Source organism: Pteropus vampyrus, unplaced genomic scaffold (genome assembly GCF_000151845.1).
Source record: "Pteropus vampyrus isolate Shadow unplaced genomic scaffold, Pvam_2.0 Scaffold336, whole genome shotgun sequence".
Lineage (NCBI taxonomy): Eukaryota > Metazoa > Chordata > Mammalia > Chiroptera > Pteropodidae > Pteropus > Pteropus vampyrus.
Window position 1 is genome coordinate 669,077 of NW_011889117.1, and position 26,638 is coordinate 695,714.

The 26,638-nt window shown below is 46.6% G+C and overlaps 1 protein-coding gene and 2 pseudogenes across 1 annotated transcript; all 3 read right to left on the reverse strand.

Moving 5' to 3' along the window:
- Positions 1 to 2,386: 2,386 nt before the first annotated feature.
- On the reverse strand, positions 2,387 to 26,638 carry SNTA1 (syntrophin alpha 1). The gene is made up of 8 exons (XM_011378266.1): positions 26,049 to 26,638; positions 22,973 to 23,158; positions 9,893 to 10,097; positions 6,692 to 6,899; positions 6,414 to 6,544; positions 4,042 to 4,238; positions 3,127 to 3,314; positions 2,387 to 3,025 (listed from the first exon to the last, which is right to left on the reverse strand). The coding sequence occupies exons 1-8, from the start codon at positions 26,356 to 26,358 to the stop codon at positions 2,933 to 2,935; spliced, it is 1,518 nt and encodes a 505-aa protein (XP_011376568.1). The 5' UTR covers positions 26,359 to 26,638; the 3' UTR covers positions 2,387 to 2,932.
- Positions 4,786 to 4,902, reverse strand: LOC111730875 (annotated as a pseudogene).
- On the reverse strand, positions 21,774 to 21,891 carry LOC111730842 (annotated as a pseudogene).

The following is a 26,638-nucleotide window of genomic DNA, read 5'->3' on the forward strand; positions in this document are numbered from 1 at the left end:
AGCCTGCCCTGGGAGCGAATGCCCTTCATCCCGGGCTCCAGAACAAACAAACTGAGAGTATACCTGAACCCAACCCGCAAACTGGACCAAAGCCACCCAGCCAAGCCCAGCTTCTAATAGTCAAATGGCAGTCAACACGCAGCCCCAGGAGCATAAAAATAAATGCTGCTTGCTATGGCCATTGAGATTAGGGGTTTTTCCCCCACAACATTCTTGCAGTAGTAGCTGATCTTTAGCATGTTCCTTCAGGTGGACATCAGCTTTAGGTCTCCCTCTGAAACCTCAAACTCCCCAGAGCAGGTCAGACCCCCACTGGCCTCTCTATTTCCAAGTGTCTGCCCAATTTGAGTCATATGTTTGATTGTGAGAGTTTCTGCTGAGTTTCTCTCCCCCCATGCATGGGGACCCATCAATCTTACTCCCAGCAAATTAGCTCCTGGCCCCAAGTACTAGCACAAAGTAGGTGTGCACTAGATATTTCTCAACCGAACAGTGGATTAACAAATGGACAGACTGATGGATGGATGAGTGGGCAAGGATGGATTATCTCTGCTTACCTGCATTTCCTCAGGTTTCTAGAACCAGCTCTGGCTCTGGCTTGTTGTGTGACTTCATGTGGGCCTTAGTTTCCTCACACGGAGGCATAATTAGAACTGCTTAGGCTAATACAATAGCCTCTAGCTACATGTGACTACTGAGCACTTGATATGCAGCTAGTATGCATCAGAAACTAAATTTAGCTTAATTTAAATTAATTTTAATTTAAAAACTGATACTCAGTTTAGTTATTGGAAAACTTTAGTACATTTGGAACAATTTGAATATGTGAATTCACTTTTTTAAACTGTACGTTTTATGAAATCTATTTTTTATGAAATCTAAATACAGATCAAGTATTTCCATGAAATTTTGGCATCTAAATAGAGATGTGTTGCAGGTATAAAATACATATCAGATTTTGAAGACTTAATATGAGAAAAAATGTCAAACATTTCATTAATAAGTTTTATATTATGTGTTAAAGTGATAATATTTTGGATCTGTTGGGTTAAATACATTATTAAAATTATTTTCATCTTTTTTTCAATGTGGATACTAGAAAATTTGTAATTGCATATGTGGTTCACGTAGTATTTCTATCGGCTAGTGCAGGGCCAGAAAGTCTCTAAGGTGAACAAGGGCTCTGAAGACAGAAAGGCCGAGTTTGAAAATTCAATCTTAAACATTTTAGTCATGTGACTTTGGGCAAGTCACTCTTCCGCTATGAGTCCCAGTTTCCTTATTTGTGAAATGGAGATCATTGTGTCTACCACAAAGATGTGTGGTGAGGATCCAATGAGGAAATGTATGCTCAGTGTCTGGCGAACGGCAAGCACTCTCAAATATAAGCTATCATTACTGTTGTCACTGTGATTTTCTGGACAATACAAGCAAGTAGGGAGTTATAAACATGGCAAACTCACATCCAGCCAGCATGGTACAGTTTCCAAAGACATTCCACAAAGCAGCTCTGAATGTCCTCCATCCTGCAGGAAAGGGGACAGAGACTCTCCAACGATGGTTTTAAAATAGGTCCACACATTCTTTGACATTCCTTCTTCAAGAGATGGAGCCTAATTCCCCTCCCCTTGAATGTTGACTGGGCTTACTGACCCACTTCTAATGAACAGAATAAAGAAGAAGTGACAGTATGTGACATCCAAGACTGGGTCATAAGAGGCATTTGTGGATTCCTCTGGGCTCTCTCCTCTCTGGGGAAGCCAGCTGCCTTGTCATGAGCACACTCAAGCAACCCTATAGTTAGACCCATGTGGTGAGGAATAGGGCTCTCTTCTCTCTGGGGAAGCCAGCTGCCTTGTCATGAGCACACTCAAGCAACTCTATAGTTAGGCGATGCGGTGAGGAATTGGGGCTTCCTCTGGGCTCTCTCCTCTCTGGGGAAGCCAGCTGCCTTGTCATGAGCACACTCAAGCAACTCTATAGTTAGGCCCATGTGGTGAGGAACTCATGGCTTCCTGCCATGAGTGAGCCATATTGGAGACAGGTCCTCTAGCCCCAGGCAAGCCCTCAGATGAGAGTAGCGCAGCTAACATCTTGACTGTAACTTCATGAAAGACCCGTAGACAAGAACAATCCATCTTAGCCCCTCTCAAATTACTAATCCATAGAATGTGAAAGATAATAAATATCCACTGTTTCAAGTTGCTAAACTTGGTCGTAATTTGTTATGCAACAATAGATAACCAATACACTATCCCTTGGACCCTGTGGTTAACGGCCTGCTTTTCTCCCAGGAAAGGGGCCCCAGTCCTGGGTCTGATCCATCTTGGGACTCCAGGGGCTACCACAGAACTGAAAGGCCAAGGCACAAACCAAAGACAGTGGACCAGGATGCCCATGTGCTCACAGGATGTTTATTTATCCAAGAGTAAGGAGGAAAGAGAGAGGATGAAGGGAAAAATCAGAAGCCCCAAGGTGGTGGAGCTGAGAGAGAAATGAACAAAAAGGCTCCTCCTCTTTCTCTTGCCTCGGACCCCAGGGAACTCCAGCTTCAGGGCCTCTGGGGGTGGCTTAAGGGCTTCTAGGAGGCCTGGCAGTTAGTGGCTGGAGTCAGGATCCCCACAGGGGCAGGTCCCAAGCTTGGAATGGCTTCTGTGTATACAAAATATTTCTCTGCAAAAGGCACTGGTGGGGAGATGGGGGTGGGGGCAACAAGGAAGCTACCCATCACAGGCAGGATCCACTGCGTCCTGAGTCTGGGTCCCAGTCCCCAAGACTATCTCAGCCTCCCTCACGGGCTGGGTCTCTGAACCCTTATTCATTTCCTCTCCCTTCCCTCAGCCCAGTGGTGAGCAGGAAGTCAGTCAGTGGAGGGCCAGGTCAGGCCATGTGGTAGACACCCCCTCCTCAGGGATAATGCATCGGATGACCTCTAGGCCAAGAGTCCCAGGCGGGTGACTTTGGCCGAAAGGAAGGAGTGGATGATGAAGACCATGGTTTTGGGACACGAATGCAGGTCCAGCTGCTGCAAGTGGACAGAAAGAAAGGTCAGAAGAAAGAAAGGTCAGGAGCCCCATCTAGCCTGGCCTTTAGGATAGTATAGACCCCTCCCCCGCCCCCACTTACAATCTCTCCTTCAGCACCACCGAAGTCCAGGAAAAGGAGACTGGCACCATCATCTGAGGACATCTGCAGCTTCTCGAAGGGCTGTCGGAGCAGCACAGCTTGGGCCGCACCTGGCTCAGCTGCCCATAGTGTGAAGCCCTTGTCAATGTGCACAGAGAGGCTGCAGGGACGGCCATTCCATGTGCAGGCTGCAGGGAGGGAGCGTGGGCATGCGGAGGGTATGTGGGCATAGAAACAGCTGGCACTTTAGAGACCAAAAGCACTATCTCCAACCCCCACTGGTGGTTCCAAAAATGGGGATTGAATACTACCAAGGATGGGAGGCTCACTGTCTGTCATGCCATCTGTACACCCACCCTGCACAGTCACCCCCCACCCTAAAATAAGAAAGATGGCCTACAGAAAAATCACACCCCAGTTCTAGTCCCACTTCCAGCAGCACCAAAAGTGAAAATGGGGAGCTTAAACTCTGCATGGACAGGAAGCCCACTCCCTATAAAGGCAACAGCAGATCCGCCAAGCATGGAGACCCTAGAAACCTATAGAAGGCCCAGTTAAATGTGAATTTCAGATAAACAATGGATAATTTGGACATATTATACTAAAAAATACATATTTGTTGTTTATCTGAAATTCAGATTTAAGTGGGTGTCCCGTATTTTTTTCTGGCAACCCTACTCCAAGTGCCATCTCTCACAGCCTCATCAGCAGAATCACAAACCAGGGCAAGGAAAACCCCAGAAAAGAGTCTCAGTACCTACCAGGGCACCCACATATCCAAAACAGAGGGCCCTAAGAGACCCCAAACCCCACTTCCTTTCCCCTTCCTGAAGCACCCTAAAGAAGGAAACTTGAATGTCTCTGGGGATAATAGGCTCATTACCAGAGAGCTCACTCCCAGACCAACCAACCCACCTGTAGACACCTCCTGTACACCCTCAGCAGCCCGGTGACAGCCATCCACCAGCTGGCGAGTCCAGGTAGCTAGCTCCTGTGGTGACTCCACGCTGAACAGGTGAGTGTCCACACCATGGCGTGTGCCCGTGCGCAGGGCAAAGGAGAGCTCTGCATCATAGGGCACCAAGCCCTTGGAGGGGCCTGAGTGTACCAGCCTGGGGCAAGGGGTATGGGGCCACAGGCTAAGCATGAGGCCTCAGGAAGCAGGGAAATAGTTCTCGGCCAAGGTAGAAGTAACCTGGGAAGGGACCCTGTGACTCCTTCACCACCTAATGAGTGGATGGGACTTCCAGACCAGCATGATTGACTTACAGGAGACCATCTCCTGCCACCCACCCCTTCACTACCTTAGCTCCAGCTGTACCACTGTCTGCAAATACACCAAGCACAATCCTGCCTCAGCACCTTTGCACATGCTGTTCCATCTGCTAAGTACACTCTTCCCTGATCATCTGCATTGCTCACTTCCTCACTTCCTCAGGTCTTCGCGCGAATGTCATCACCTCTGAGAAGCCTTCCCTGACCTCCCTGCCTAAAACAGTACCCCTGCCACTCACCAGCTTTATTTTTCACGAGGGTACCAGAAATTATACTTATTTCTTATTTGTTTCAGTTGATTTTTTTTTAGGCGAGGCAACCCTTGGTTGACCTCACAGACTGCAAGGACCTTGTGAGCTTACAATCCTTATTTTTTATTTTTTACACCTGCGCACTCAATCTTCCTAGGTGGTCTCCCATCAAGTACTAACCAAGCCCAACCCTGCTTAGCTTCCAAGATCAGACGGGATCGGGCTTGTTCAAGGTGGCATGGCAGTAGACTCCGCTGACTTTTTAATTGTTTTTTTTTTTTCACTAGAATATCACTAGGGTATAAATTTTTATCTAACTTGTTCGCCATTATATTCCCAGCTAAAATAATGCCTGGCATATAATAGGTGCTCGATAAACATTTGTAGTCTGAATTAATGAGTCGCTTGATTAGGTCAGCAACCCATGACCAGCTTATCCCTAGTAGGCAGCAAACTCCTAACACATGAGCCAGAGCCCAGCCCAGGGTCAAGAGACATGGGTGGCAAGGGCCCAGACCCTGCAGCTAGATTCCCACTTGCTGTGTAACCTCTGGACAACAGACTTCAGAGTTCTGGCCCTTAGCTCTCTTTGCTCCTCACTACATACCCTCTCTCTCTCTTATAGCCTCAGTTTCCCCTTGGAGCTGCTGGTGATACCCAGTCTCCCATTTTCCAGCCCTGAGCTACAGACCCACAAGTCTTTAAGCATCCTAGCCAAGGTCTTTACCCATCTCCCACACACTTTGGACTCAACTTAGCATCTTGCTCTGACTTCCTCCCTTTGCACTCCCACCCCAGGTCCTGCTGCCTGCTCAGGCACAAGCTCCAAGCCTCCCGTTCATCCATTCATCCTGACAACTCCCTCACCCTCCCCATCTGGCAAGTACTAAGCCCAGTTAATTTTACCACCCATGTGTTTTTCAATGCAAATGCGGCCTTTCTTCTCCATCTGCTGCCTCCACCCACTTCCACCACCTCTCCTGCAAGACTGCAGCAGCCTCCCAGCTTCCATCCTGCCCTTCAGGAGCATTTTCCACCTGGCAGCCACAGGGATTCTTTTAAAACACAACCTAGACTAAAACCCTTCAACTCTGCCACAACTCTTTAAGATAAATCTAACATGCCTTAACCAAGTAATAGAGGCTCCGCAAAATCTGGCCCTGCTGACACCCTATCTCATTTCTCTCCATGTCCTGCATAGATTCTACACACTGGTTATAGCACACTCATAGCTCCATGAACACACTACAGCCCTTCGTGCCTCTGTACCTTTGACTATGTTGTTCTCTCTGTGTGAGATGCTCTTCTACCCTTTCTTCAACAACAAGCTTGACTCATCCCTCAAAGTTCAGTTCAAATGTCACATTCTTCCTGAAGCCTTCTCCCACTAGGCCAAGTAGAGTTAAGTGGTTCCTGAAACTCTGCATTGTAAAGGCTGTTCCTGGGTCAGTCTCCCCCTACCCAGAGTGGGCGCTCTCTGAGGGTGCAGACTATTGGGGTCAGCTCCCAGTTCCCCAAACAAAGCAGCACAGACCGGGCAGAATAGGTGTCAATGAATGAGTGACTGGTGGGACCTCATATCCTTCTGTTCCAATCCCCCATTTTACAGATGAGGAAACCAAGGTCCAGACAGGCCCAGACTTGCTTCAGATCACCTGGGGAATAACTCAGGGCAAAATGGGGCTGGAGTCCCCAGCTTCTGAGGCATATGGGGTATCACCCCCCCAAGTGAGACACACACTCCTGCCTGCCAGTGGATACCTGGTGGTGATGAGTGGGGCAGTCCGGGCTGGGCGGCTCAGAGCCTCACGGGTCTGGGGGAGACAGCAGTAGAGAAGCAGCTCCTTTTCAGTCAGCAGGGCCAAGGTGGGCGCTGTGCCCCCATTGGGCAGCTGCAGGGAGCAAGGAAATAGTGAGAAGGGGCAGGGAGGAGAGAGGTCAGAGGGCCAGAGTTGGGAGACAGTGAGGAGAAATGGGAATGGGGTCAGCTGTAGAGGAGGGGAAGAGAAAAAAGGACAGGTCCCAGGCCCAGCAGGCACCTGCTCAGTCAGCCAGCCAATCTGCTTGATATCCTGGCTCCCAGCTGTGCTGGTGGCTGCCAGTAGTGCCTGCAGCTCGTCCTTGACCCAGGGCATCAGAGTGTGAATCTGGGCTTGGATGGCAGCTGCCCACGACCTTGCACTAGCCTCATCCTTGGCCCTCAGGAAGAGGGTGTCTTGGCCATCTGCTGAAGAGATCTCCAGATACCTGCAGGTACAAGCGAGGTAGAGAGGAGGGCCTGTCCACTGGGTTGCAGATGTCCAACTTTGAAATCTGGCTCAAGAAATCCCATCTACTGCAAAACTAGAAGAAACCACAGGGGATGTCCATGAGAGAATCAAAAGCAATACTTGCTGCTGGGGCTCCAGGCACAGTTGTTGGGGCCTCATGGGGTCGAGAGGGTCTAGGGACAAGAGATTATGACATATACACACATAGGTATAGACACACAAACACACACAAATATACACAAACTCAAACACATATGAAGGGGCCAAAATTATCCCTGCATGAAAGATTCCTAATCTTGCCCTTTTCTCATGGTTTCGTTTTTTTTCTCATTTTTTTCCCTTTTTTTTTTTCTCATGGTTTCTAATGAAAGGTTTGTCTTGCTGAGCCAGCTTCCAAGTTCTCTTTTGTGGTGTAGGACCAAAGTAATGCACTAATTAGAGAGAAAAAAATACAGAAACTGAAGAGGCAGGCTTGATAGGCCAAGATGATAAAATGAACAAGAGGAATGGACTAGGGAAAAGGAAGGGAGGGAGATGAAAAGCCATGCAGGCAAGTGTAGCAGAAGGGATTCAGGGAGGTACCCAGAGGAGTAGTGACAGGGAGATGGTTTGTTTGTTTTTTTTTGTTGTTTTTTTTTTTTAGGGAAAGGATTTTAAAATGTGTTGTGTGGCATTAAAGAGTCACGCTTCTTTGGCCTTTCTATAACAGATGAAGTGGGGCAAAAACTGGAGGGCAGCTCACACAACACCCACTCCAACCCCTTTCACCTTTGCCTTCCTCTACTGCACAGCTAGAAAGCAAAAATACTTGAATTTCCAACTCCCTTGCAGCCAGGGCTGGCCAGGTGACCCAGTTCTGACCAATGACATATAGATAGAAATCCCTCCCTGAATGAAAGGTAAAGCTTTCCTAGAAGTGGTAGTTAGACTTCAAAGATGGCCTCCAACAAATCCATCCTTCCCTGTATACACGGTTCATTTCTTTTAAGAAGTGAAGTTTATTTCTCTTCTCCTTGAACTTGTGACATGTTTTGATAAATAAAATGTGACAGAAGTGACGTTTTGGCATTCCCAAGCCACCGTGACATCCTAAGAGGAAGAACAAGCTAGGCACCTGGAAAGGCCACACAAAAAGAGGAATGCTCGGCCCGCCCTTAGCTGAGGCAGCAGACATGGGGATGACATGGGGATGAAGCAGCCACCTTAGACTTCCAGCCCCAGAAGATATCACACAGAGCAGAAGCTGAACCAACCCAGAACATAAAATTGAGAGAAGTGATAAATTTATCTTCTACAACACTAAATTTTAGGATGGTTTGTTATACAGCTGTAGAACAAAATATCGGGGGGAAAATTCCTTTCCCTTTTGCCTTCATCCTGTCAGGAATATGGACACATGCTTAGAGGTACAGCCACCATTCTGCCCCCAAGAAGAAGAAAATCCACAATAAAGATGACAACGGAAAAAGCTGGAAGCCTGATTCCTTGAAGGCATTCTTGAGTAGTGACAGTAGCCAAAATAAACAGCTGACCCCTGAACTTCTTTTTAAACATGTGGAACAATAAACCCCTATTTATTTAAGTCATTTATTGGGATTTTTCTGATACTTGCAACCCAATGTAACCCTAAGTAAAAGTGAAAATGAAATATTTTCCATTATATTTTAGTTACCAGATTATGTTTTCTTGACTAAGATATCGTGCTGATATGGGACCCCAATTATAATCAAGTTATACATGTAATTACAAATGTGTGAACATGGTCAAGCACGTGTACATGCATATACATATGTGAATATTAACATAAACAGACACAAACTCATAGGCACAAATCTATACTCATCCCCTTGCAAATGCTCACATATACACACAAACACTTGCATTTGCATGCCATCTTCTCATGCAAACACATAGAAGTACATGTAGACACATGCCTCAGGTGATGTTCGGAATCAGGCTGGGAACTATGATTAACCTAAGGTTCTATGAGTCTCAAGAAGGACTAATATCATCTCATCCTCACCCAACATAAAAGGCCCCTGTTACGGAGCACCTGTTAATGACCTGTGAATTACCACTTCTTGCCTCATGGGGGCAGGCTGGGGCTGGGGCATGAAGTGGGGCCAGGAGCTTCGGATGCTGAACATTAATCCGCCCTCCAGGCCAATATTGGGTATTTGCCTGGCATTGAACCTCGGCTGTAACTAGGACCCACAGCACAGCCTTTTATGCCCATGCCATATATACACCACACCCAAAATGGCATACCCCACTTGATCAACATATATTCCATTCAACCACCACCATCATTCAGGCACCTGCAGCTGCCAAAGCAGAGAGAGCTACCTGGAATGAAGCAAGTTCCATCCCTTCCTGGTTGTGTGATCTTGGTCAGCTTACCTCCTCTCTCTGTCCTCATCTATAAAATGGGAGTGAAATAATAGGACTTTGCTCATAGGGTTGCTGTAAGAGTTAAATGAAATTTTATGCAGGGTAAACACTCGATAATGTTGGCTGGTATCAATCTTATCATCAGTGAACTGTTAAGAGCTGCTCAGATATGAAGGATGGTAACCTTCGATGGCCCTGACGCAAATGTTATCAGACATCTCAGAACCTCAGGAGAGTTGGAAGAGCCTTGAGGGGAATCACTGAGTCCAACAACCTGATTTCACAACAGGAAATCTAAAGGTCAGTGAGGAAAAGGGAATCAGGACTGGAATCCAGGGCTCCTCCGCAGACCAAATTCCTCCTCAGATGTGAACTGCCCAGAGGAAGAAGAGGGGAAGCAAAGCACATCATCATCCCCATAACTTCACTCTTGCATCCATTCAACAAACATTTCTTAAGCATCTACTATGTTCAGGCATTGTGCTTGTCCCTTGCAACACAAGGAGTACCTTTCCTTTGGCCCCACCACCTAATACCAGAGGATGTCTATCTGGGGTGCCCCCCCAACCCCAGGCTTACCTAGGCTCCGGATCATTGGGGGTACACCTCCTCGACACATATGCCATCTTCAAGGACACATGTTTGGCACCATTGTGGTCCCGGGGTGGAGGGCCAGGGGAGGAAGGCTGCCGCTGAAGGGGTGAGGCAGGAGGTGAGTCCCAGCCAACTGAAGTCCCGCCGGCAGAGTTCTTGAAATATGGTGAGACTTCCTTCATGTACTTGACTGGGCAGGGGACAAGTTAGCAATTACCATGTGACATGGGCTCACATGCAGCACATATCATAAGCGTCACTAATTCATTAAGAGTTTAATATATGTCCAATATCGTTATCCTCCTCTAGGCTAAAGTCTCTGACAGGGCAGTGTGGTAGAAAATACTATATGCATTCCAACATCCATTCTCTCATTTTTCTCCTGGTTTACAGATACGTGACCACCTGGAAGAAAAACTACATTTCCCAGCCTCCTTTGAAGCTAGGTGTGACCATATAACTAAGTTCTAACCAGGTAAGTAGAAGTGTTTAGACCTTCGGGATGGCTGCTTAAAGGGAATGGACAACAACTGCAGCAAGGCAGTAAAAGAGCACTGAGACAGGAGTCAGGAGATGTGACGGCTCTGCCACTGTCCTATTGTCTGTCTCTATATCTTCAGTCTTCTCACCTGCAAAAAGGAGGGGTTGAATGAGATAGTCCTGTGGTAGAGGCACCTAACTGTCTTCCAATATAGTGATAACCTCCCAACTTAAAGCTTCATTTTCTGGACTCCTTTGCAGCTATAAGTGCCCGTGTTAGTAATTCTGGCCAATAGGATGAGAGCAGAAGGAAAGCGCACTACCAAGTTCTGTCTATTAAAGAAAGGGGCATACCCTTCCTTCCCCCTCTTTTCCCCTGACAGGTTGAGCTAGCTGGAACACAGACTAGTGGGGCACCATCTTGACCATGAGGACATGAGCCACACTCTAAGGAAGGCTGACCAATAAAAGAGAAATAAATAGATGCTAACACTTTAGAGATGTCATGTCAGACTTGGACTGTTACATAAGAAAGCAAGGAGCTTCTATTATATTTAAGCCATGGTATGTTATTGGTCTCTTGTTAATGCAGCATAGCTTGATCTAACCAATACAGGTACCTAGGGGCCCTCTTAGCTCTGACCAGTCATCATCGAGTATAGTGGATACCTTCTAGAAGAGCATTGTCCAACAGAGCTTTCTCTGATTACGTAAATGTTTTATATGTATACTGTCCATTACAGTAGCCACTAGCCATATGAGGTGTAGCTAATTTGAGATGTAGCTAATACAAATGAGGAACTGAATTTTTTATTTTATGAGTCAGACAAGGTTCCTTGCCTTCATGGTGCTTCCCAGCCTAGCGGGGGACACAAACCTCCACACAGACACAGGGGAAGAGGCTTTTTATTTCATTTTAATTAATTTAAAAAATTTTTTTAATTAATTCCAACACCCCCTAAGCTCCCACCCCTGACCTACGGATATTGCCATCTCCCCTTAAAAACTGGATCTCTGAAGGTGGGGCATCTCCTCCCACACATTTGGGGTACACACCCGGGGCCTGGCACACCCGGGGTATGGACCATGGCTCCACTGGGGCTCAAACCCAGGACCTTCTGCGTGTAAAGTAGACGTGCTAACCTCTACTCTATGGAAACACCCCTAATTAATTTAAAAATAAATTCAAATAGTCACATGGAGCTAATGGTGACCATATTGGAAAGTATAGTTCTAGAATAGCAGCCCAGACCTATTTCTCTGCCCAACTGACTCATAAAGTCATGTTCTTATATATGATCCTGATTTCCTGGCTATGCTAGCTGGACCAGGGGTGAACACCTGACCCACACTAGGCTACCCGAATTGAGAATGGAAGGTTTCCTAGACTGGCAACTTGAACAAACTTGCCATGGCAGGCATCTACCTTCTGCTGTGGGAACAAAGGAGAGGAGAAAGCTGGTTTGTACAGAGGAAATTAGTGAAGATGTGTGTCAAGAGACCGGGAGAAATCCCTGCCAGGCACCTGCTAATGTTCTAGTTTCTGATGATATTTGTCCTTTAGAAAGTCAGGCTACCATCTCAACAGGAGTTATATTTTCAACCGAAAGGGTCTTGATTGGGGCCTGGATCCCATGCCTTTCTAGAAAAGAAAGATCTCACTAACAATAGCAGCTAAAAGTGAAAGGCAACATGAAGACAAGGCTGAGCTGAGAAGAGCTTGGTAGGAGGAGAGATTCAGAGACAAGTCAGTTTTCTTGAGCACCTGCTGTGTGGCAGGTATTGGACTGGCCCTAGGTAGGACTGGGATGCTAAACATATAACACTAGCACTACCACTTCTTTATCTCTTGTTCATAGAAGACATCATGAATTAATCATAGTGTTCTATAGCAGCCATTATTAATCAATTAAGGCTGATAGGTAATATAAAACATTTTGATCATTCTTGCTACACCAGTTAGATGAGTCTGGCTGCAAATAATAAAATGTATGATAACAGTGCCTTAAGCAATAACGGTATTTATGATTTCATATAACAATAACACTAGAGGAAAGCAATTTCAGGATTAGTTCAGTGGCTCAATAATACCAGATTCAAGATAAGTCTCTCTGCCACTCTCTTGGTCTTCCCCTCATGACCACAAGTTGGCTGCCACAGCTCAAGCTAGTTGTTCCTTATATGACAAAACTCAAAGCAGGAAGGGAGGAGACAGGCAAAAATAGGGCTATCTCCTAAAACTATATCAAAGAAATAAATATTTCCATAAAGCCTTATATCTCATTGGCCCACCTGGGCTGCATACCCACTTCCAGCACAATCATTAGTAAGAAGGAATAGTCAAGACTTAGACCAATCACAATTTAGCCTCTGGGTTGAGCATATTTCCACCCAATAAAATCAGGCTCCTGTTAGCAAGGAAAAAGAGGAAATAGTTAAGAAGCAGGCAACCAACAGTGTCTGCCACATATGCCCTGGCATCAAGACTATTCCCAGTTATCATGAGCAGCAGTCTCCTTACCTCTAAAATGAGCTATTAGGAAGACAGTGTGTATATCAAGGTAGTTAAAAGACTTGCTCAAGCACTAGTCTCTCTTTTCTTAGCCAGGTTGTCCCCTCTGCTGCCCTACTGAAGGGTGACTATGCCTGCCTCCCTCCTCTTCTCTCAGCCTACCCTGCTCCCATGGCATCTGGCTTGCGAGTCATCTGATGTTTGCAGTCAAGGCCCAACCAGTATGCTCAGGCCAGGATGGGGTGAGAAAGCAGTTCTTGGCCCAGGTCCCTGGAAGAACCAGATAAGAAGCTATTTCTGTCACAGGAGACTGCCCTTGGAGGCTCAGATAGGATCCAAGGCATACAGGGGTGAAAGTGAGAGAGCATTAGAAACCTTACCGGGGGTTGGAAGAGAAGTTATGCTGAAAACAAGAACAAGTTTTTGTGAGAGAACTAAGCGTAGGTCCAAAGTTTTGGGGACTAGTACTAAAAATGACTCAACCTCATCTTTACAGCAATGACTTACCCCAGGACTGACTGTTGGATTACGTCTCAAGGAACAATGGAGGTGAGACACATCACAGCCTATCTGACATTTAAACCATTCCCCCAGCCCTTTCCTCCTTGCTAACAGAACCCTGAGCCCTACAGGCTGGGCTTCTTCCCAACCCAAGGGGAGAATCTCGATTGGTCAAAGCTAATCATGATCATTCCATTCTTCTTGCTTGTGATTGGTTTAGAAAGAAGCAGGTGATACAATTCTGGCCAATGAGATATGAGGGAAAGTACACTTCCTTTCTTTCTCCTAGCCTTTAGAAGTTGCTAGGAGGAGATCTGGTCCTAGAGCAATCATAATAACCTTTTGACCGCAAGGGTTTGAGATCCACACATTGAGAATGGTGAGGCCTTAAATTAATCTACCCTGGAGTCATGCTACCTTTAGGTATTCCAGAAGAAAAACACATTTTCTTCAATGTTTAAATCCCTCTGAACTGGGTTCCTGTGACTTGCAGATAAAAACATCCTGACTAATATAGCCCCCATCCTCACTCAGGGATACAACTGATCTCCTTGCTATAAATAGCCATGTCCCTGCCCAGCTCAAAGGCCAGCTCTGGCTCCCCTGCACCCTTCATCCAACTTCAAGGCTCTCCAGGACCTGGACCCTGCCTAACTCTCTGGCCTCATTTCCTGCCACATCCCGAATCTCACCATCTAGTCTAATCATACTGACCTCCCCAACGCTCTCAGAAGACGTATGAACTTCTACACTTTTGAAAATGCAATTCCCTCTGCACAGAATGCCCTTAGTACATGGCTTGAGGACAGGTACTCTCGGATTTGAAGTCCAGCTTCAGTACTGTCTAGAGTGAGCATGGACAAGGTAATTCATCTCTCCAGGCCTCGATCTGCTAGTCAATAAAAGAGGAATAACAATGTCTACCTCAGAGAGATGTTAGAGTTAAATGAGATGATGGAACAGGTTAGAGACTCAAGAAATATGTTTCGTACCTATCAGCCACACCTGGCCGCATTTCTTAGAACTCTATTGTGATTTTGTGTACTGGGGTTGTCTTACCCACCTAAATGGGAGCTTCCAGAGGACAGAAACTGCGCTTGATTCAAACCCAGAATCAGTGTCCTGTGACTGGAGAAATAAATGCCAGGACAGGACAGCAGAAAGGAGAAAGTGCCACAGTCCAGGAGGTCACAGCTTAGCTCAGACATCACCCTCCTAGAAAGCCTTCCCAGATGCCCACACTGATCCAACACAGCCATCACTTCTGAAGTCCTCTAAAGCCCATCCCCCTGTGTCTCTGTGGAAATCTGTGTCCCTGACCAAGCTGGGAACATTGTGAGAGCGGGGACCTCATCTGACTCATCTCTGTGTCCCCAGAATACAGCAGGGATCTCCTATGCTACATGTTCAGCAAATGAACATTTGTCAACTTGGAAGCCAGAAAAACTGTTAGAGCCCCTGCTCACTGGGCTGTCCCTGAACTGGGTCCTCCTCCTTTCCCACAAGAACATGCTATAAATGAACAGCAACCCAGCTGGTGCCAGAAACGGGGCTTGGATTTCACAAGTCATTGGCCTGTCCCAAAGTGGGGGTGAGGTCCTAGAGGCCCCAGAGTATGGCCATAAATAGCCCAACTCGGAGGCCTCCTCCCTGCTCTGATTTCTGCCTGAGTCATCCTACCAGGCAGAGCAGGACTGCCCAAAGGTAGTAGCCTGGAGAGCTGAGGGCACAACCATGGCCTGGTGGCCAGCATTCTTGAGACTCCAAGGATAGACTCGGTGTTCACAGCCTCCTGAGTCAAGGCCATGGCCAGGAGCCTAGTAAAGTAGTGATACATGGGCCCTTCTTCCACAGGGAAGATGAGACAGACACAAACACTGCCCCTTCCAGAGGCCCCGATTCCCAGCTCTGCCAAGGAGAGAAGCTAGGACCTAGCCCTGGAACCAAGAAGCCAGGAATAGATTTCACTAAAAACACAAGTAACAGACAAGGCAGGACCATTTGCCTGGCCCAACACAATTGGAAAGGAACATGTGTTATAGAGAGATGGAGATACATCTGTTTTGGCTCAATACAGTATCCCCAGTATTTATCCCAGTGCTCAATAAATGTTTGTGACTGAATGTCTTGGCTTTGAGTCTTGGCCAAAGCCTGTCCTCTAAGCTCAAGCTATTACTTGTCTGTTCAGTGGGTAATCACTTACTAGCCCCCGCCTGAAATTACAAGATCTATCCATTTGCTTACTAGTCTATGGCCTTTCTCCTCCAACCAAAATGTCAGTTCCATGAGGGCGGGGACTTGTTTTCTTGTTCACTTTCATATTCCCAGCATCTAGAATTGTACCCGACATATACCAGGTAATCAGTAAACAAGAAAATTGTTATATGAATAAATATTGACAGGCCTAGGGCTTCTCAGCCTGGAGAGATGGCGTTGAATTGAGCTCTGGAGTGATGCAGGTTTGGGTTTAACTTCCTTACTGTGAGCTTGGACAAGTGACTTGGTTTCTGTGAGCCTCTATTTCCTCATCTTTATAATGGGAGCAAAATATATCTACCTTCCAGCATATTGAAATTTAATATCTGTAAAGCACTTTGTCCCGCCTAGTATAACATAGGTCTTCAATAAATAGTAGTGTGGTTATTATCTCTGCTGCTGTGCTTAATGTGACAGTATAAGGAGATGGGCACAGAATATGGTAACGAAGATTTTAATCCAGGTCCTGTCACTTACTATCTGGCCTTGGCAAGTTCCAAGGTTTCTCTAAGCCTGTTTCCTCACCTATATAATGGACACTGATACACCAGCTCTCTGAGTAAGGCATTGTAAAGATTCAAGTCCAGGCTGCCCACTCGCCCACAAAAGATAGTGTGGAGTGAACATAGGATTCCAATGGGCTCTGAAAGAGATGACCTTTAAAGTCCTGCTAGTCCAACAAGGCTGGACTATAAATAGTTCCCAGCCCCTGGCAGGCCCTGCAGAAGGGCTGACCAACAGAGTCTAGGTTGTCAGACTCTGGAGCAAAAAATAATCTCACCTCACTATACCCTTGTGCAGTATAGGGGGCACCATCTATCAAGATCCTAAAGGCACTTGAAATCTTTGACCTAACAATATCTATCTTGCAGGAACCCCACTTCAGATAAATGCTCATGGCACACAGAGGGGTCATGGCACAAATGTCTATAATGCAAGAGTCTCGGAAAACTTGAATGTCCACAGGTAAGGGCGTCTAAACACAGGATGTGAGCTTTCTGACCAGCAGACCATTCAGTCTTGTCCATGGCTATATTCCCGGTGCCTATATCAAGTCCCAGCATAGAGCCAAGGCTCAGTAAATATTCGTCAAATGAATGTATGAATCCCAATAATAGGATGTTATACAATCATTTAAAAAATGAAACAGAGCTACATTTACTGAGTTGAAAATATGTCCTCAACTTGTTAAATGACAAAAACAAAAATGGACACTTTCTGAAAGTATGTAAAAATATCAATGATGGTTATCTCTATGAAAAGATAATTGCTTTATGCTCTTCTGGAGGCGGTTCTTATAGGCATATATTACTTTTTACATTTTTTAAAAATCTAGTTTATTTTTTAAAAATATACCACCACATTCCACATCATCTAAGCCAGTACTCAGAGATGAGGCCCTCGTCGACTCAGGAAGTGAAGGGTTCTTGGATCTTGGTAATGAGAGAATAAAATACTTTGAGTGCCTACTATATACCAAGCACCAAGTTCAACTCTCACAAACACATCTTCATCTAATCACATCAATTTAATGAAATAGAACCATGTCTTTTTTTAACAGTTGAATAAATTGAATAAACTGAGTCTCATAGGGGTGACATGACTTGCAGTGCAGTATAAATATTTAAGAACATATTTTGCATCTGACAGATCTGAGCTCAAATTCCATCTCTGCTACTGTGTGACTTTAAGCATATAGCTTTACCTCTCTAGGTTTTAGTGTTCTCATCTGCACAATGGGATGAACAATGTACCTAATTCACAGAGGTGGTTTTGAGGATTCAGTGAGATAACATACGGAAGGCACTTAGCGTAGTACCTAACACATTGTAGGTACTCCATGAACAGCAGACACTACCATCACTATTATTATCATTATCATCATTATCATTATTGTTTCTTCCACCACCATCAGCAGCCTAGCTCGCACAGCTAATCTAGGCCAGAACCTGCCCCCAGAACCCCACAGGCATTTTAATCAAGATCCAGGGAACAGGCCAGGGCTGGATTTAGCCAAGTTTTGCCTGTGGGAGTCACATGGCCCAAAACCGTGTGTGTGTGTGTGTGTGTGTGTGTGTGTGTGTGTGTGTGCGCACGCGCGCGCGCGCCTGTGTGCATGCACTCGCACACCATGTAGCCAAACAAATGTTCCCTTTAGAACAACAGGTCTTTGCAGCTATGGGAGGACTGGACGGGTGCTCCATTCATGATTCTGTTCCCAGTACAAGTCCCACAGGCACGTCAGGAGCACAGCATGATTTGGCTAAGCCGAGCAGGGTAGCTTCAAATTAGCTGCAACCATTAATAACATCCCACTTTTGACAGTGGTGATGCACTGAGCCAAATTTGAGGCAGGACACCTGACAGTGTCCATCTCCCAGTGGAGAAGTCAGCAGAGGCCTGGCTTTGGAGTTCTGAGGACTCATAATGGAAATTCTCAGGAGTCAGGCCCAGCTTGAGCATTGAGTCCCATCTTAAACATTTAGGAAAGTTAACTTCGACTAACGAAGTTAAAAATAAAGTTGAAAGGGTCAAAGATGTACAAAGATGTACTAGTGATATTTCTCACTTCACCAAGATATAATGTTTGTGTTGGGCTCAGTGCCAGGCCTGGGGCTCTGAGACAAACTACACATGACTCCTGTCCTCAAAGACCTCCGAGTTTACTGGAGAAAACAATAATGCTGATGCTGATACGATGATGGTAAAATTAACTTTTATTGAATGTTTACCATGTGAAAGACATTGTATTATGTACTTCAAATGCATTGTCTCATCCTTATAAATAGCAAATTAAATAAATAACTAAGTACCTACTATGGGCACTGGCCTCTGCAAGTTACATGCATTACTTTTTAACCTTGCAAATAACAATGGGAGGTAGGTATTATTCAACACTGAAGCAATAACGGCCTCTGCAACCAGACAGATCTCAGTGTGAATTCTGAGTCTGCCAATTTATTGGTTGTATGACTTGAAGGGAGTTATTTATTCTCGACAAACCTTGGTGACTTTGTAAAATGGGGATTATAGTAATTTCTGTTACTGTATGTGCCTTTTATGTACATATTACTGTTCCTGTATCTTTTAAAAGCCTAATCTTTATGTGGGATGTACTTTTCCCTTTATACAAAGTATTAAGATTTACTTTATTAATTTTAACTGTCCTTTAGTAGTATTATTTTTAATGCATCACAGGCTCACTGTTGCCGCTGGCTTGACAGCCACACTGAGGGTAGAGAAAGGGAAGGCATTTGGCTGTGCCCCCTCTTCCCGCAGGCCTGGTCTCCAAGGGCCCAGGCTGGCCCCGGCTCCAGGTCTGCTCACACAATGGGCCTCTCTAAGCAGCAGACAGAGGCGTGCTGGTTGCCAGCTTGGGCCCAGACTCTGGTCACAAACACATCCCTGTGACTGAGAATAGACTCAATATATTTATGCAAACCCCTGACCTCACAGAGGAAAAGGTCCAGAAGGCAGATGGGGGGTTCCTAAAGTCCAGCTGAGCCCCTGACTTAGGCTGGCGCCCAGGGTTTGCCAGTGATACCTGTCCTAGGATGTTCTGAGGGGGCTCTGTACCCATCCAGCCCTCAGGAAAGATGTCCAGCTGCCCTGCTGAGTTCTCACCCAAAGGACAGACCACCCTTCTATGGCCCCTTGGAGATGGTCTTAGGAGTGGGATGGGGCAAGGAAGTTCTAGAATCCAGTGATTGGGTTCTAGAAACCTAGGCCGAGAGAGGCTCCCAAGAGCATTGGTCTCAGACTGGGGCTACTGCCCAGTCCTTACCTTTTCCACAAACTTTCCCATATCTAAAGGTCCAGCCACAATCCAGCATCCTAGCTCCCTCACATACTCCAGGCTTCTCAGATCAGCACTGTGATCCAAAGATTCTTGACCCAGTGCCCACGTCCACCCCTCTGCTGTCCTGGGTGAAATCACTCCTTCCACAAGACTGCTGGGTCAGGAGAGAAGTTCAAAAGAGACTTCAACTAAGAAAAAGCTCAAGAAAACTATCGAGAAAGCCACAAGCTCCAGACTCTTCCTCTTATCCAAGCTTGCTTAAGACAAACCACCAGCCTCTCCCTCCCATTCATGGCCCCACTCATTCTGCAACTATTTGTGCCTCTCTCCAAACCAGGTTGATACTACTGAAGCCTCAAGTTGACCATGTGGGCCCCTGCTGAAAATCTTTTAATGGCTCTTCCTTCCCCTCCAGAGAAAATCCAATTCTTTTAGCATGGCATTCAAGGCCCTGCAGGATCTATCAATCTGTTTAGTCTCCTCTTTCTCGACTCCCTTCTTCACACACTAGGCTCAAACAATGCTGAATTACTTCCCAGACAATTCCCCAGTAAGTCAAGTCACTTCACCCCTCTATGGTTTTGCTCAGACAGCTCCCCTGCCTGGAATGCCCTTCCTCCACCTCATATCCACCTCTGCTTATTGTTCATAAAATGCCAGCATCTCCTCCTCCAGGAAGTCTTTCCTGACCACCTAGAGAGAAGTAACCACTGCCTCTTCCTCCAATCCCTGGTCAGAACTAATCTCAGCATCTATGACACATTGGTGAGCTGGTGGGTTTGCTAAGCAATCTCTCTCACAAGATTGAGAGTGCCTTTGAAACCACTAAGTAGAACAATACAAAGGGAGGAGAGAGAAAGAAAAAGCAGAAGAGGGCTCTCATCCGAAAGGAAGGAATACTACGAGAAGATTACAAATGACTTGATGCTGATAAATATGACATCTTGGATGAAATGGACGAATTCCTTGAAAGACAGAAACTGCCAAAGCTCATTCAAGAAAAATAGATATCTAAATTGCGCTATTAAAGACATTGAAATCACAGTTAAAAACCTTTCTATAAAGGTGGCTTCTTGGAGAATGCTACCAAATACTTAAGGAGGAAATAATATCAATTCTACATACATGCAATGGGAGAGGAGGGGCATTACTAACATTTATAGAGTGCCTACTATGTGCCAAATCCTATCCTAGGCAAGAGATAGGCCAAGCTCCACCTGGAGACCAGGGGCAGAGTTTGCCCAAGAAAGATCTTGTCCTATGAAAAATCTCAGAGAACATAAGCACTGGGGAACCTGTCCTGGGATGCTACACATCTTCCCTGCTGTATCCATGGTAGACTTTGCTAAACAATTCCAGTTCCCTTCTGCTGAGTCCAGACAAGACCTCCCAACCATTCTAAATATAGAACTCCTAGCAGCCACCAGGGAAGCTGACTCTCAAAATGGAAGCTATTGGTGATCTCTGATCTAGTCTAAACTCAACCAATATGGAAACTAAGTAAGGGTCTTATCCAAGGCCAGAGATTCACCACAAAGCAGACAGGATTTTTAAGTAGTCTATGTGGAGACAGTGTTTATATTTTATCTCCCCACTCCCCCATGTCCAGATGGCGAGCTCCTTCAGGAGAGGGCCTGAGTCTGGTTTAGCTTCTGACTCAGTTCTCTGCACATCAGGTATATAGTAGGTCTGCAAATGTTTCTTGGCTCAGTGAGGAAGAAATGGTGTGAATGAGTTAGATGGAAGTCTTAGGAATTAGCTAACCCAGGAGATGATCCAGGCATCTAACACTCAGAGATGCTACTTTCTCAGAATGATCCACACCAAGAACCCAGATAGAGACATTCTCAACCTAAGGATGAGAGGCTGAGGGGGACCTCAGTGTGAATTAGAAATGTGTCTACAGTAGAAATTTTGCCATCTATAGACTAAACTATCAAACAGCAGAAACTAAAAGAGCGCTTCAAGTCAACCAAAATATGACATTTTGATGAATTTCAGCTGTTTCGAACTGTATTACTGGCTATAAATATCAAAGTAATGAGGCAACTAAGAGTTTCAAAAAGTCTCTTAAAACCATAAAATATATGTGCAATCTCATTATTTAATTTTTCTGTGTAAGTATGATTGATAGACTTAAGCTTTTAGGGACTAATACTAAAGAGTAAGCTTTTCTAAAGCATATACTGTATATTTTTATTTATTTTTTTTATTTCTTATTATTTGTTTGTTTGTTTGTTTTGGCAAGGCAACCCTCAGTTGACCTCACAGATTGCAAGGATCTTGTCAGCCTACAATTCCTTATTTTTTATTTTTTATACCTACAGCACCTGGTCTTCCTAGGTGGTCTCCCATCCAAGTACTAATCAGGCCCGACCCTGCTTAGCTTCCAAGATAGACGGGATTGGGCTTGTTCAGGGTGGCATGGCCATAGACTATACTGTATATTTTTAAAACTGCCTAGTAGCATTTAAGCAGATACACTCAAAATGCAAAAATAAAATAAAACAAAACTGAGAGAGAAATGCAGTTGGGGCCACAAGAATGTCAAAGATCACTCAGAGACCCTGAGCCTGTTTGCTTCTGCGGTCTCTTGAAGACCCCTTTGGGGAAACAAAGGCAACACGTCAGGATCTAGGCCTGGGACTCAACTCAGCAGCTTCGCTGGCCGTGGCATTCTCCATCGGCCCCCGCCGCCTCCCTTGTGCCTGTTCTGGGCCATGAGCCAGACACATTCCTCAGGCCCCCACAACTTCCGGAACTGACAGAGAAGTTTGAGGAAAGGGCTGAGCAAAGCAGAAACCTCCTGAGAGAGATGACAAAAGGCAGATATGGGATAACCACAGCAAGAGGCCTATAACAACCAATGGGGAAACTGAGGCCCAGAGAAGGCAAAGGTTTCATCCAAGACCGCACAGTGAGGAGATAATGAAATGGAACCACCAAGTTTCCTCCAGCAGAAAAAAAAAAAAAAAATGTCATGTCCTCTCTTGTCCTTGCTGGAAGGATTTGATATTCTGCTATAAAGGTGGAGTCCTCTCCCAAAAAAGGATGAGTCTCAGAGTTTGGGGGCCCGTGGGTACTGGAAAAACCTGGAGCTGAGAGTTCTCCTAGTTCCTCAAGAAAAAATAGTAGCCAGCCTGTCCCCAGTCCCTTCCTTCCTCCTCTCTCTTCCCGAGTCACTCACTGGATGGCAGATCCTGCCATGGATCTTTTATCCTGTTCACACAACCCAGTAAGGCAGAAGTTAGATCCTTGATTTACAGATGAGGAAACTACAGCTCAGGGAAATGAAGTACCTGTCCAAGGCCACAGAAATAGGGAGTGGGAGAGAGAAAATGAAAACCAGGTCTGTCTAGCTCTGTGCCAGCTCACCCTCCCACCATCACACACTGTCTCAAGGCAGATCTCCAAGTTCTGTTTCTGTTTTCAACTCTGTCCACCTCCCAACCCCCACTGCTTGAGGCCTGGGGGAGGCAGGGAAAAATTGAACACCCTGAGGGTCCCCAGATCTCACCTTCCAGCACAACCTCTTTGCCTGTCTTCTTCAGAACCTGCACCGCCTCATCGTGGGTGGCAGAGGAAAGATCTTCCCCATTCACGGACAAGATGGCATCCCCTACAAAGAGGGCCTCCGTCTGGTCAGCTGCCAGGCCCTTGAAGATCTTGGAAATGAGAATAGGCATCTTGTTCTCCCGGCCACCTGCACAGGCACAGAAAGAGGAAGAAACTGAGGCAGACGTTCCAACGCTTGGGAGTCACATCAAAGCAAAATTATTTCTGAAGGCCTCCCTTGGTGCTCTATCCAGTGCTGGGAAAGGGGAGGTGAAAGGGTAAAGAGAATCTCAGCGAATCTCAGCTGAGTCTTAGGAGTCTGAGACACTAATAATACTAAGTCATTTTCTAAATTCATAATGTTATAGTTTGGTTACTGAATCTTTTCTTCCAATGCTTTGAGTGTTCACCAGTGTTTGAGTAATTTACAAGATGCTTTGATAGCTTTTTCTTAAATATTGTGGATTTTAAGCAATTTTCCCACAGTGGAGGAAACCTATTCATACTTACCTAATCTGGCATTACAATAGAATTCATCTATTGCTATGGCTCCAAAGGATCCCTTTAGCGATCAAGAAGTTTATAATCCAGGATCCAGGCTAGAAACCAATGCCTTAAAGTCTAGAGATTTCAATAGCCTATCTGAATCGCATCTCTGATTAAAAAAAAGAAAAAGCTAATACATTTTACTGAATTGCTTACTGCTAAACTTCTGGACAACGTTTTAAAATAAGAAGTAGTAATAACAGTCCACATTGGTTCCATGTATCAAGTGTCAAGCACTATGCGAAATGTTGTCAATGCTGTCTCTTTCATCTTCACAAGGCCCCAATCACACTGGCATTCTCAGTTTCCTGTCAGGAAAATTGAAGTGTGAAGAGAAGCCCCTTGCCCAAGTTCATTCAGCTAGTAAGTGGCAAAGCCAGTATGTATGTGAACTTAGGTCTCCTGGCTTCAGAACCAATACTCTTAATCCTATGGCCAAATGCAAGTCGGACCCTCAGATATCACACTACTGGTCCATCCCCAAATTACTAAAGATGAGTAACTACTGGCCCAGAGACAAGAGGTCATTATTCCAAGGTCACACAACAAATTAGTGGCAGAGGTAAGACTGGAAGCCTCTCCTGACCCCCATACAGGATCAACAGTTTGCTTATTGTACTGCACAAAGCTTGAGGGCTAGGAAAGGAAGGGATTTCTATTTGTATCTGCCCTGCTCCACCTGAAACTGGGAACTTCAGTTCAGTGTGAAACTATGATCATTCCTGGCTGCCTGGGCTGGGCTGGACCCTAGATGGGAGGTCATGATGGCAAATGGAGCCCGCTCTCCACACATGAAAAACCGAATGGAGCTGGTACTTCTCCTGATACCTCCTAAAAGTACCTTCACCCTCACCTGGAAGTATGGAGCTAGGATATAACTTTATGTGACCTTGGAAAGTCCCTGCTCCTCTGCAAATCTCAGCTTGCCCATCTGCAAAATGGAACTACATGAACTCTAAGTCCCTTCCTGTTTTGACATATCGTGTGTACAATTTCTGGATTGATCTGTTGCACTATCTGGGGTTGGAGTTTGGGGACAAGACTGGTACCCAATCCCTGGCTTACCATTTCCCTCTTTTGATCCCTTTGGTTGGCTGCATGGAAATTTGTCCTTCCATAGGAAAGAACCAACTCCCCTGGGCACTCTCTAGTGGCCTGATAATTGAGATGCAAATCCCTGCTCTGCCATTCACTGACTATGATCCTGGGAAAAGTGTTTCTTTTCTGAGTCTGTTTCTTCACCTGCAGAATAGGGATTATGTTCCCTACCTTTTACCACTTGTTGCCAGGATAAAGTGAATCACGAGCCTAGAGTACCGAGCGCAGCACTTGGCACACAGTCGTAGCCAAGTCACCACCATCCCTACCACCTCACCCAGGCCAAATGGTCTTGAAGCACCAGGAACAGAGCCAGCACTAGGAAGAGGGAACAGTGTACATCCAAGATGACACAAGGGCTGACATCCTTTCCTAAAGCGGATAGCACTCAGCTGGAGGCTGATTCCCTGAGAAGTGGTGAACTCAACAGGTGGGGCTGAGGGCAGGGAGGAGGCAGGGATTTTAAGCACTACAGTTAGTTGCTTTGGGAGTCTCTCCTGGCCTTCATTTTCACTCTCATCTAAGCAGTAACTAACAAGGCATCTACTATGTCTTGGCAGGGTGAGTACTTTAGACTCCTGTTCTCTAGAAACATCACAACTCTATCATTAGCCTCATCATATAGTTGAGGAAACTAAGGTCCAGAGATGAGAAATGACTTGTCTACATTCACACAGTTGATCTTGGATTCAAATACAATCTGGTTGCACCCTAAAAAAAGCTAGCAGTATTAGAGACTGAGGGCTCTCAGAAAGGAGTAACAACCCTATGTCCATCCCTCTCAATCCTGTGCAAGGTAGAGATGGTCAGATCAATAAACTCAAACCCAGCTCTCTGCCTAAGTACACAACCTTCCTGGGTCCTCAGGTTTCTAGATCCTTTCTGGGCCCCTGTATGTGAGCGAAGCCGGTGCCTCATCCGCAATCACCCCCGTGCTTTGAACTCCAGGCCTTGCCCCTATCTCCCACTTTGGTTGTGTTTCAGGGACTTCCCCTCTCCCTGCCCTAGTAGTGTCCCAGGCCTCAATCCCGACTTCCTCTACCCTTTGCTCTCCTGGGGCCCCTCTTGTCCTTGATGCCCATGCAACCTCTTGGAGGTAACCCCTCTCGGATCTCTATACCTCCACACAGAACTCCGCACCCACATGTCCTTGGTGCGCCCTCTAACCCCTTCCACATATGTGCCTTTCAACTGAGACCTCCGACTCTCAAAACCATCTACGACCTTGATGCTCCCAGTGCCCTCGGTTCCCTCTGTCCCCTTAAGCCCCTTTACTCCCAGACAGAAGTCCTCCAATTCCAAGTCCTAGGTATACTGTCAGCCCCAGCAACCCCTGCGCCCTCAGCGGCTCCACGGACGCCAAGACCTTGCGCCCTCTGTGCCTCCACGCCCACCTTTGATGCTGATGCCCAGCCCGCCGGCGTCGGCCTTGCGCACTGTCACACGGCGCCGCTGGAGCAGTAGCGCCTCCGGCAGCTGCGGCGCCGCCGTGCCGGGCTCCGCGGAGCCGTTGAGCTGCGCGGGCTCTGGCTCCCGCGGGGCGCCGGGCTCCTGGCCCGGCTCGCCGTCGGCGGGGCTCACGGTCAGCGCGTCCTCCGCCAGACTGAGCAGCACCCTCTGCCACCGCTCCCCGCCGGCCCCCGAGCCAGCCCCGGTGCGCAGTTCCAGCAGCCCGGTGCGCGGGGCGCGCCGGCCTGACGCCATCTTCGCCTCCGAGCCCCTGGGTCGCTGCGTTCGCCCTGCCCCACTCTGCCCGGCCGGCTTCCACCCAGCGCCCAGGGTATAGGGCAGAGGGGGCCCGGCAGGGCCAGCTGCCACCCTACCCGGGCCACAGGGGGTGGAGCCTAAAGGGGCGGGACCATCTGGTGGGTGTGACTCGTGGCGAGGGGCGTGGCCGAAGGCAAGCTAGCGGGAGACTGGGGCGGGGGCCCAGGAGCCGAAGGACGTATAGTGAGGGACTACTTGGGGGGTGGGATCATAAGGG

Coding starts and splice junctions, on each gene's coding strand:
- SNTA1 (XM_011378266.1), bottom strand. CDS start 26,358: ATGGCGTCAGGCCGGCGCGCCCCGCGCACCGGGCTGCTGGAACTGCGC. Junction 23,159..26,048: donor GCTGGGCATCAGCATCAAAG/GTGGGCGTGGAG, acceptor GTGCCTGTGCAG/GTGGCCGGGAGAACAAGATG. Junction 10,098..22,972: donor CAAAGAGGTTGTGCTGGAAG/GTGAGATCTGGG, acceptor TCCCCTGCCCAG/TCAAGTACATGAAGGAAGTC.